This window comes from Dermacentor variabilis, chromosome 4 (assembly GCF_050947875.1).
Source record: "Dermacentor variabilis isolate Ectoservices chromosome 4, ASM5094787v1, whole genome shotgun sequence".
Taxonomy (NCBI): Eukaryota; Metazoa; Arthropoda; class Arachnida; order Ixodida; family Ixodidae; genus Dermacentor; species Dermacentor variabilis.
This window is the reverse complement of record NC_134571.1, coordinates 43,345,152-43,357,453: the sequence shown is the minus strand read 5'-3', so window position 1 is coordinate 43,357,453 and position 12,302 is coordinate 43,345,152. Positions and strand designations below refer to the sequence as shown.

At 42.2% G+C, this 12,302-nt stretch overlaps 1 protein-coding gene across 1 annotated transcript in view; it reads right to left on the bottom strand.

Annotated features, from left to right (window-relative positions):
- The window catches only part of LOC142579022 (peptidyl-prolyl cis-trans isomerase D-like), a 28,841-nt gene extending 16,607 nt beyond the window's left edge, over nucleotides 1-12,234 (bottom strand). Inside the window, exons 1-6 of the mRNA XM_075688806.1 lie at nucleotides 12,125-12,234; nucleotides 11,418-11,555; nucleotides 9,214-9,320; nucleotides 7,050-7,241; nucleotides 6,219-6,341; nucleotides 4,263-4,369 (exon numbers count right to left, since the gene is read on the bottom strand). Of these exons, the coding sequence (XP_075544921.1) occupies nucleotides 4,263-4,369; nucleotides 6,219-6,341; nucleotides 7,050-7,241; nucleotides 9,214-9,320; nucleotides 11,418-11,555; nucleotides 12,125-12,191 (734 nt within the window). The 5' untranslated portion in view covers nucleotides 12,192-12,234. The remainder of the gene's footprint in view (nucleotides 1-4,262; nucleotides 4,370-6,218; nucleotides 6,342-7,049; nucleotides 7,242-9,213; nucleotides 9,321-11,417; nucleotides 11,556-12,124) is intronic.
- Nucleotides 12,235-12,302: the final 68 nt, after the last annotated feature.

The following is a 12,302-nucleotide window of genomic DNA, read 5'->3' as shown; positions in this document are numbered from 1 at the left end:
CGATCCCGCGACCTCGTGCTCAGCAGCCCAACACCATAGCCACTGAGCAACCACGGCGGGTGCTCCCTCGGTCTGTGTGAAGCGCTTTGCAATATGGCAAAGAGCCAAATCACCATTGGGATTTTCGGCTTGGTCGCATTTACTCCGTCCCCGTTGCCCATGCGAGGGCTGCGCAATCCATGCTGTCAACCTCTGTCGTGAATGCTGACTGCAAAGTGGTTCAATTCATGCCACGTCTTGTGAGTGATTCGTCCGCAACCATGTCTGTCCTGTGAATCTGGCTTTATCAGCACCACCAAAAAACGGGGGGAGGGGGGGGTGCACCGAGCAGCTGGCCGAAGATACAACATGGACGAATCATGTATCCGTGAATTGAGACTGTTTTTGCAAAGATTTGAGTGTTGTATGCAGTTATTTCTGCTGGTTATACGTGTGGATTCTTTTTCTTTCTTCCTGGGCTGTTGTAAACGGGGGTGCTGGTTATATGCAGGTAAAATAGGGTACATTTAATATACGTTATAAAAGACTATATGGAAATCGGTGTGCCAACAAATCCACTGTAGGGGTTGTACAACACAATCATAAATGCAAGCAATGCTAAGATATAAAAACGTGCAATAGCAAAAGTCCTACCACCAATGTACTGCAAATCAAGATAGGACAGGCCAAGCTTTCCCTTGAGATGAGCTCTGTTTACTGTTCATTGATGGCACCAGTGGACAAACACATATCTTTTGTGCCTAATGACTTCAACATACAGGAGACAGGGATGCAAGTGGCCAAGGAAGCTTTGGAGCAACTCTTGAGGCAGCGAATTTGGCACTTTGGAGCAGCTATGGAGCTTGAAATGTCCGTTTTGGAGCAGTAAATACGCACCTTGGCGCAGCTTGGTAAAGGTCAATAAGTGAAATGTAGGCAGATAAAGAAAAGGTGTGCTTTATTTGACTTTGCAGAACATTATTAGGTTACAATAAATTGGTTCTTCGGAAGCCTGCTAAGCAAGAAAAATTCATGATAAGAAAGAAATGTCATACAACCAACTGTAGCATGAAACTACAAAGGAAGCCTATAGGCGTTTCTCAGAAACCCATAATAGGTTACATACCAGATGTGATAACTAAATGTGGCAAAGAAAGAAATGACTGTGGGCTTTCTGTGAACAATGCCTATGTTGATGGGCTTATATCAATGCTAGCTGAGTTTTTCTTTTATTTTTTCCTTGTGAATAAGCAACAAATATTTAAGTTTAATGAGGTAACATTTATTACCTCACTTATTCAATAAGGTGCCAATGCAAAGGCTGTGCAATACGTCGAGAAATGATCGATAACAGCGTATATAGCAACCTAGGTCTTGTGCGGTCCTTTTCTTTCTAAAATAAGAAGAAAGAAAAGAAAGAAGAAAAGAAGCCTGCGAGATTTCCAAAAATTCACAAGGCGATGTGTCTCTGCACCAGTAATGAAAGCAATTTCAGAGGTAAACGTCCTTTAGTACATTGTGTATATTATGAATATGCAAACCTGGGCCGTGGTCTTACGACAGTCCTGAAAGCGAGACGTTACAAGATTGCGCTACCTCCTTGCATTTGATATGGACTTAATAAGGACCGAAGATATGTGCCAAAAACTGCTGATGCGTCGAGCAAAAATGGCAAATGCTCGTTCCCAGTGTCCCTATTTGACGAGGCTTGCGTAAGGATTGATACGACCTTTGGTGTGAAGAGGTGTCGGCAAGGTCACATCAGTGTCTTCTAATTTTACGGAGAAGCTGTATATGGCTAGCCGATTCTTCCCTCCATCCGTCCCTCTGTCGCCTTTACGCCGAAAACTCCTCTGGCGCAACCCCATGCGCAAGTGCGAAAACAAAAATAGAAACAGGTGCGTGATTGGCTGTGCCAGTAGTGACGCTGTTGCTCTCTGTCACGGCTGAGCGCATGCAGCAGTTTCTCTCTGGCTCCGTAATGCGTAGGCCATGCGTCGTACGTACTGCTGAAGAGCAGGCAGCTTTCAATCAGCAACGCCGCGAGCAGAACAAGAAACGAGCTTGTCTAGGCTGTGCTGGTGCTGCAGCCTGGGCACAAGAACACGCTCATGCAGCCGAGCGTAAGCAGCAGCTGTGTACCAAGGATCCGGCAGCCTATCAAGCTGTTGTTTAATGAACCGTCAGGATTAACCCAGTGATAACACTGCGGCCGTACGTTTCAGCTTCGCTGGTTAACCACCTGTACGGTGTGCTTGGGCGGTAGTTTCTCTATTCCACATGCTTTCTTTTTTTCTTTCCTTTTTTAAATGGGGGGTCTTCACGAACCCTAGAATGCTTTAAATTATATTATCGGTCATTTCTCAACACCATCCACAACTTTTTCATTGACATCTCACTGACTAGGTGAATTAATAAATTTAGCTAATTAAACATATTTGCGCACAACAAACGAGAACTATTCACAGTATTCACAATAAACACCCATCACGGTAAAGTGAACACCGTTCACATAGTACCCTCTGGTAATTTTTAATTCTGTGAGATGTTCAGTTAAGATAGCAAAATACCGCAGTATGTAAATGTAAAGTGACATACCGGTCATTGCATGTTGGCCGGTATTTCAGATCGCTTGCAGAGAAAAACAGAGTACTGTAAGATAATTATTAGAACAATAAAGGGATAAAAACCTTCACTGGCCTTCCGATCTGCCTCAACGGCCAATATTTTGAATACGTTAGATTATTTGGGCTTATTCATGGCTTCACCACAGGTGCCATAAAGCTAATGTAAAACGGCAGCCTGTACTTTGTGCACTGAATGATCGTTTATTAAAATTTTCGGACTCGACCTACGCAAGTCGTGTCATAAACATTGTTTATACAAATATTGGAGGTTCACGCTTTTGCCAAACATTTAATTACGGCTACCATTTGGCAGATAAGGTTGACTAATTACAAAACTTCACATGCTTGGCTTGCTTTCCACGCCAGTAAAAGCCTGACTTTGTGTGGTGTGGCCATGTAGAAAGTAGCGTAGCCCGAGTGCAAATTCGAGTGACGATTGGGGTTGCCATTGGATATTTGTGACTAAGATGTTTCGTGAAAGCAAACAAGTTGTTTGCCGGCATGCCGCACTATTATCCGGGTGACCGGAGACGTGGTGCACGTGCGAAATAGATGTAGAACGTCACACGCACAGCATCAGCCCATTAATCAATGCAGATGTACTTACTGATAGAGTACGTAAAGCGAGTGCTAAAATGTAAAACGAAACTGATGGGCTACACGCTGAGCAGACCCTACGACCTTATTCATTCAGCGCGGCTTTCCTTCCCGACTGCCTCATGAAATGAACGCCAGTTCAAACCATCTTTAGCTGGTCTGCGTATGCGCAAATGCATAACACTTATATCAAATGTTTTGTAATGCACTGTATGGCACAAAACGGTTTTTATTTTCTTGCAGCCTAGTTACAATTACACCAAAGAACACACACACACTCCAGAAACGCCGACGCTGAAACACACTACCTAAGCATGAATTGTAGGGCAAAGCGCTAACCAACGAATGTGTGTTTGCCACTGAACATGCATACCCTTAGTGTTTTGGTACTTCCATCCCTGAGAGGTGCACATCTAGTTATTTTGTGTCTGTTCGGACTTTTTGATGCTCGTTTGAATATTTTTAACCACATGCAAACATATTTGTCTTTGGATACCTCATTGAATCTTGCATTTTTAGTTTCACTACAGCAGTAGAACAGTGACCACAATAAAGAATGGCCAACCAAACTATATATTAATTTCATTGTATTGCTGATCACACTCATCAAACCAGTTCACATTGTGCATTTGAGTCTGGGCACTTTGAAGGCATTCTTCAATACTTTTGATTCCTTTTGTCATCACCGGTTCAGATAATTATGTTTGAGTTTTACACATGTTCTGAAGGAAAGTTTTTTTTTTTTTTTAGAGCAGTTGTTTTTCGTTAATAGCCTGGGCGAATATAAGAGGGAAACTGCACATGTAATAAGTATATCTCCAAATCTGGATATAATGTGCAAAAATTTGTTGAAACAAAAATTTAGCGGAATTCTGAACACTTTTTTATGAAAGAGCATGGGAGTTAGAGTGTCAATGATATCCATATAAAATTTAGCTAGACATGCATAAGCTCTACATTTTCTAGCAACCAGCCTCATCTACGTCTTTACAGATCAGCAGCAGCAGGTATACAGAGGTGAGCTGCAATGTTTGAGTTGCAGAAAAAATCCTTACAAACCTCAAAGCTTTCTTGTACTTGGCATTTGCTGACACATAGTCTTCTTTCCGGAAGTAGTGGTTACCCGACTGCCGGATTTTTTCAGCCACACACATTATGTGCTCAATCTGAGAAAAGAAAATCAACAGGGTAATCACCATAACTATAAAGTAGGGTAGCACCTTTTCAATGAAGTGACATAAGGAATCATCTCTCAAGAAACAACAATAATGCTGCTGAATTAAGTATACAGAGAATGCTGTTAACCAAAAGAAAAAGAGAAGAAGATTGTACCAAATTTACCAGAAATTATTTCTGCTTAGTTTGTAGAGCTTTCTTTTCATGAATAAAGTGGCACCATTATTTCAATTCAATGGGGTTCCTTTATTTCGAAAATTGCGTAAGAAGATAGGCTCAACAAGGCTTCTTTGCATGGCTCGATACACTAGGAAAAAAGTGAATATGAAGAAAAAATAACCTAAGTGTTGCAAAAACATTCACATCAACAGTGGCTACTTCTACGCGGCTCGTAAAGCAGTTAGTAGGCCGCCTTCGTATGGCAGACTCATAAGCAGCCGCAAGGTACTCCAGGCCATCCATAGAATAGTCGTCATCATACTCCTCAGATCAAAGCACATCTTTCTCCGTTTCTGAGCAAAACTCTACAGAGCTGTGGTCTAATCAGAAGTCATCAAAATGCACCTTCTTTTTGTGCACGCTTTCACTGCCTTGCTTCAAGGAGGCAGCCAGGCTTTGTGCGGGGGTGTCAGAGGCGGCAATATAATGAAAGGCGGGACATAAATGGCCCAACATGGACAAGTGTAGCTATCTAGTGTCAGGAATCACAATTAGATGCAATAAGATGAGTATAGCCATCATAGATGTACTGCGTGACAAATTTTTGTTTATGACTATAGTCGTCATTGGTATAATTGGTACAAAATTTCATGATGACTACACTCGTCAACGGGATGTAAAGGGTTAAAAGTAGCCTGGTAAAAATATGATAGAAGGGGTACGTAATTTTATGTGTGTGTTCTGCAAATGAAAATTTTGCGAATTCTCATGCAGACTCACAAAGTGACAGTAGGTGCCGTTTTTATGCCCATACTCAATGACGACAATTTTACACTTGGCATTTTCAGCCTGCGTTAGCACTTGATGCAGAGCAGGGATACGACTGCAGATGATGACTGTCACACTTGCCGCTGTAGCTTAGTAGACATGGCGCTGCACTGCTGAGCTAAAGTTGTGGGTTCGATCCAGGCCACGGCAGCACAATTTCGATGGGGACGGAATGAAAAATGCTTGTGTACTTAGATTTAGGAGCACATTAAAGAACCCCATGAAAATTCATCCAGAGTCCCCCAGATCGTGGCTTTGGCGCGCAAAACCCCAGAGTTAATTTTTTTTTAAAGTTCCTTTTTTTAATGGTGACTACCACAGTGCTACGAGAACGTTTTTCACAGGTCTCTGACATTTGTGGTCACTGGAAAGCTTAGCACCAGACCATTCCAGATGCAAAAACATGTGGCCCATGAGGTGATGAGAGCTTTTAGCTATGCTTGAAGTCTTGCCAATAAAGAAAGTTCTGTAGGTCAGAGGTATTAATACAAAGCATCATGGTGTCATAATCCCATTGGGATCTGAAAGAGAAAACCTTGCTTCGTGACGGTACATTACCCCAATATTGCAGGTCAGTAAAAATGGTTAGACCACCGTTGAAATACAGTGTTTTGGATAGTAAATGCATGGCTAATACAGCTCACATTTTTGCTGCTGATTATGCACTTGAAAAAACAGTATATATGAAATGGAAACGTGGCAAGGTTGGGGTATCAGTTGGAAGTATGCTAATAACCGACACACAACTAGCAAAACACAATTAAGTTTTTGGACACTGGCTAAAATTTTGTGTGCAATGTAGACAGAAGTGGAGGATGAGTACCAAGCGAGGCACTAGCTTCAGCCACTCACATTGCTGAAGTCAAGGTCTGAGTCATCAGGGAAAGGAGGAAAAACATCTTCAGTGTTGTCCTGCTCACAAATGCCAAAGTCACCACCAGGGGGTATCTCACCACAGTTCTCTATGACACATTCCTGCAAGAGATTGAGTATATGTCTGAAATGTAAACAGCTGCAAAGCGTGAAAGAGGCAGAGGCACCCACCAGAGGCCGATAGGCCAAGGCAATAACAGCGAGTACTCCTCAGAAGAAAATTATTTATTCACCAGCCAACCTAGAGTGGCAATTTACTCTGCTATAATATCGACAGCTAGACAAATGATGTCAAGCTGACAGAGGAAGATAACAAGGCAGAGCAAGCTGACTTGCTAGAGCACATTTTCAGCCACTAGCACAGCCACAGTTTTGTAATCAAAACAAATATTAAAGAATGTGGTGGTGTTGCATGTTCAGGAGCCATTATCAACAACTATGGCTATCACGAACAAGCCGGCGATGAAATGATGACCGATGACAGATTACCCTCCCATCAAAAGAGACAGTTCTCATCCTTTTGTCTTTGCAGCTTTATGGCACCTAAACATTGGGGCATCTAAAGCTCAACAGTGGCCCTAGTGCACGGCCAGGCTACAGTTTCTTTTGTGCGGGAAGTTGCTTAGAAACATTGTGAAAAATTGTTCGCTTTAAGAGAAAAAAAGCCTTGGCGCAGGTTAAAGGTACTCATGAGATGCCTTTTTCATCTCTGCATGGAAAACATATTAAGATAGTTGCAAAAATAATCCAGCCTGTTATGTGACCATAAGCAGAATTATAACATACTATATATACCAAAGGTGTACTTGCCTCAGCAGGTACGTCACTTTCGTTGGTGCGAACATACTCCAGCACAGAGACCACACCCATGCCTTTGACAACCTGACCAAAGATGATGTGCTTGCCATCAAGATGGGGGGTGGGCACTGTCACAATATAAAACTGCGAGCCGTTCGTGTTCGGCCCACTGTTTGCCATGCCCACTAGTCCTGGACGGTCATGCTGCATCAGAGACACAAGGCAGTGATTCGTCAGAAAAAGAATGAACAAGTACACAAGAATGGGATGACTGTGGCTGGCTCACAACTCTGGCTCGAAATTCAAAACACAGAATATGCGACAAGGATTGCAGAAGTGGACAAACAAGAGCCGAATGTGCCAAACGCTGGACAAACAAAACCAAACATGCACTTCGAAACACTGCCACAGCTATTATTAAGATAAAAAGTAGTGTTACGCTTTGCATTGATACAGAAGGCTTATGCTGCTTTATCATTTCAATATGAGCCAGCTGGCCTAGAAAGCACATGTTATTACAACCAAACACACTGTGTGGTACGAACCTTGTACATATTTGCTTAAACAGCATCTTTTTAATGCCAATCAGTAATAATTAATGTAGAGAAATGATTTGTTTACCTCACAGGTTAAATCCTGCCTCAACGATTATGTGTCTAGCACGCGGGTGAGCTAATTAACATATTGTATTTATGTTAAGAAGCAACTGCAGGGTTACTTCTGGTTACAATGACAATGAGCCTGATTTGTAGGCTGTACACCATGTATTTGTTCATTCACTCGTTTCTCATTGTTATTCTGCCACAATGCAGAATAAGAATGTAGATTGCTTGTTTTCTGTGCAGTGCGGTTCTACGTCACGCCTCAGCTTCTGTCAATATGGCACGGCCACAGTGTTGTGTGCCCATCTCCTCAAGGGATTCAATATCTTATAGCCGTTTTGCATCTGCCTATCTTTAGCACCCTTTGGCGACATAGTGCAGACAAGAGGCAAAAAGTGCAGCTCTGTCTGCCTGAAGACCTTCCCACTGCAGCTGACACACACAGAACTTCAATACGATGAACTAGAAGAAAGGGGGTTAACCGAGGGGCCCGATTTTTATTAACTGTAGTAGAGCATCACACGCGTAATGCGAAGAAGTGGGATCATTCCCCACCTGCGGCAAGTTGTTTTTTCATCCACTTTCATTGCCATTAATTTACCCTTTCTTTAATTAAGTTAGTAGGTACAAGTAATTTGGTGTCCTTTGGTGTCTCTGTTGGCTCCTCATGATACAATTAATAAGATGAACTGTCATTTAGCAAAATCCACAATGCAATCGATTCTTTTCATTTCATAACCTTAATTCCACTGAAAGAAATGTGTATTTTTTTTCAGTGATTTAACAGTTCAGCCAAGTAATATTGTTTTGCAGTTTTAATTTCGTTAAGCTAATGCACACTGCATGCATGCGCCTGGTGTCCATGTGACAAGCAGTAAACGGAAGCAAGGATACAATTCAACATAGAATTCATAATTTGCACTTATCCTTTTGTGTGCATAGGTGTTGCCAGCAAGTGGCATTGTTGGTGTTAAGAGATTTTGGCCCCACAATCCAACACAAGTGCAAACAAACAAAATGGCGGCCAAGTGTTGGCAAGCTTGCCATCATGATGAAAGCAGATGTGTACACATCATGTCATCTAATGGTAGCTGCTAGCACTGCATGCAATCCCCACTGAAGCTTTGCTTTCTATCAATATATCAACCAGACACATATGATACTATAATTACTGCTTCTGATCACGAGTGGTCGAATAAGGGATGTCTAGGGCTGCAGCTTGAATCATGAATCACTTGACTTGCAGCTTGATTCACTTGCAGGCTTTTCAACATGAGCCCTTCTCGACAACATACTCTTGACAAGGACTCTTCTAAAAACATGTGAGGTAATTCTTAATGATGTAACATAGAAACTTCAACTTAACTAAATTCACAAGTTCGTAGCTTTTCGATGCAAGTATGACTTTCTTGTACTGAGATTGACTGTACTCAAAAGGTGAAAGAACCGAGAAAGATTTCTTAGAAACAAGGGCTATGTAAGTGCAGCAAAAGACTGTGCATATGTCTAACACTGTAAGCAGCGGTAATGAATAATTACATAGACTTAAGGGGCTTGTAAAAACAAGTCTTTACTTTTAGTGAAAGGTCCTCATCGGGGAAAAAGCGGCCGTAGATGCTTTCTCCTCCGCTTCCATCTCCATGTGTGATGTCCCCACCTTGTACCATGAATTTTGGCATAACTGCATGATAACAAATTACATGGCTTACTCACTGGACAGACACACGCTGGAGCAAATGAGTGACATTTCCTTTTATGAACACTGATACCAATTCACGTTCCCTTTAAACACTGGCACATCTTTCATGCTCAACATATTCTGTCAAATGTTTCGGAACTGTGTTATGGAAGTTACCTTCAAGCATCTTTCGTACAACCATGTATGTTTTGAGCAGCCAGTCACAGCCAGCTGAGTAACATTTTTTCTGTTAACCTTTTCATAGTGAGTCAGGAAATACAAGCAAACGCCTGTGCTCTCTCTCTGGTGGCAGCACTGATGAACTCAGTTGACACCAAGTGGCAAGTTGTCTCAGTGCACAAATCAACTCATCGCCAACACAACTTTTTCGTGTGCCTTTTATCTACCTTCAATTATTAGTTAGCACTCACGCTAGGTCCCCCCCCCCCCCCCCATGCCTTTAAATTGTGTTTCATGTTTGTGCGGTTTTCTAAACAGGAACAAAGGAACTCATACAATGCCACATTATGTTCCTTTTCATCGTACTCCAGCAAGCATATTTTCTAGCACTGATAGCAAAAATACAGCATTTGGTGAACTATGATGCCAGCTGTTGACTCACCGACATTAGCTTTTTAATGATTTCGTATATTATGGATTTCATGCCAATTCATTCAACTTTCAAATGCAATGAGAAGACCTTTTTCTTCGCCATGATTCTGAAAAGTCCTCAATAATTTTTGGTGTATAAGTGTGAGGCCCCACTGCTCACCCAGCGCAGCACAAGCGTCCCTTGAAAAGACAAAACAAGTAAAAAAATTGAGAATAGCCTGGCACAACTGTTTCAATATGCAGGGCCACCATGCACCAATCATTCCTTTCTAAGCTTTTCAGCAGAATACATGTGGCAAACATGCGACCACTGTATTCTAGACTCAATCTAGATTGTGTTCAATAATTTTCTAAACATATTTCTGTTATTAGGATGACTGCCTTGAATTCCAAGGGAGGGATGGAGAGAGAGATAGACGGGGGGGGGAGGGGGGCTATACTGCAATTTTTATGCATCTCTTAGGAGGTATGGGAGCAATGGCTGTGATAATGTAACCATGATGACAGCTGTGGCCTTTGCTTTTATAATGGGACAGTTATCATCATGGTTACATCAGGGTTACACCATGGTTACATCAACGGGAGATCTACGGAAAAAAAAAAGGGGGGAGGGGGGAATGTTGGATCTGGCCTATGAAATAGGAAATAAAAATTTTGTTGTCGAAAATGTCCTGCTTCTTTTGGCGCGCTTCTTCATTTTATTCTGCTCAAATTAACTGGTTCCAAGTGCACCACTTATGCTTGGGCTGCCGTTTCATAGTTTCAATGCCTTTCCAATCTTCGAAATCACCCAAGTGCCATTGTCAGCACATTGCTTTTATGTGCCTGGATGGTCATGTAAGGTTGAATGAATGTGCATTCTAGGATCATATGTTGTGTTGATTCCACTCCAATGTTGCAATGATGGCAAGCCATATTTTCGTCAGCAGTGTACTTGGCTCCTATGAGGCGGGTTCGGAGCACACCACAACTAGCCCCACACCAGCTGAATTACATGAATATGGTTGACCAACAATGAGCAGAATTGGGAGATGGTAATTTGTGATAATATACAGGCATAAACCTAACTTGTTCTTGCCCCAATGTCTGTTTCCCCCATTAGTGTTGTGTTGGTACACAATTATGAATATAGTTGAATTCACTTTAAGATTAATCTTGTTGACATGGTTAAATTTCTTTGGTGTGCAGTTGCTACAATGAACATTACTGCACAGTACGCAGCTTTTAGACAGATGATTATTCCCCAATACTGAGAGTATGCAAACAAGGTAGCGCTCTTTAAAAAGTGAACAGAAGTGACACAAATTAACTTGGAAAAGAATTGAAAATAAGCAAGTACTTTGCAAACAGCCGCAAGAAAGCAGATAATTTTACGTTCGTGTCTTCAGCCTCATTACATGCACAGAGCAGACGAAAGCAATAGGTGAAAGGCACTTCAATATATCGCAGGTCACAGGCCCATGCATTACGATCACGCCTGGCACTAACTTTTGTGAAACTTGCATCCCTTGTAGTAAAGAGGCACTTTGCTGACTCCCACTCCTTTCTCTCCAGTGCACAGGGCTCGAAAGTTCTCCGTAGTCTGTGGTTGAATTTGCCGGAAAAGTTCAATCACTATGCGCCCAACTGTGTGAAAAGAAATAGAAACGAATGTTAGCACACACAGCATGAGATGAACCTTTTTATAAGCATTACGCCGCCAATACAGTGGCTGGCGCACGGATTTGAGAATGTTCAAGGTAGCAAACTTGCAATGCGCGTGAAGTGAAGAGCGATCATTCTGTTCCAGCGAAGGCATATTAATTTCTGACATAACTAAGAACTCGACTTGGGCAAAAAGCCGTTAGTTTGAAATGACAAAACGGAAAAGTCAACGTAGTACCTACACACAGCATTTCTTACCGATCACCTACTAGCTGTAAACAAACCAACGTGATCACAATCGTGCGCTGGCTAAGATAGCGAAGTGAACAGCTGAGCTACCGCTGGTGAGGGGTGCGTAGGCGTCGATGAACAATGTTCGAGATAACACCAATGTCAAGATCGCGAAGGCAAGCCCACATAAATACACCGCAGACGATGCTTGCATGAAGTTGATTTTTGCAGCCTATTCACAGCCTGCGACAGGGGTTCTTGAGTACACAATCATGGCGCTGTAGAAATTTCATGCCACAGAAAAATGGGAGCTTTCGTACCGAATTCTTCACCAATTCGCACGTCGAGAAACACGTGTGGATTCGGTAACATCGGAGAGTCCGACATTTTTAATGGGGCGATGGAGTTCACAGGAGCGATCGCGATAACATTCGACTTTAAAAGTGACGTGATGGCAGCACTAACAATAAACTTTCTCACTAAGATTTTATTTGAGCA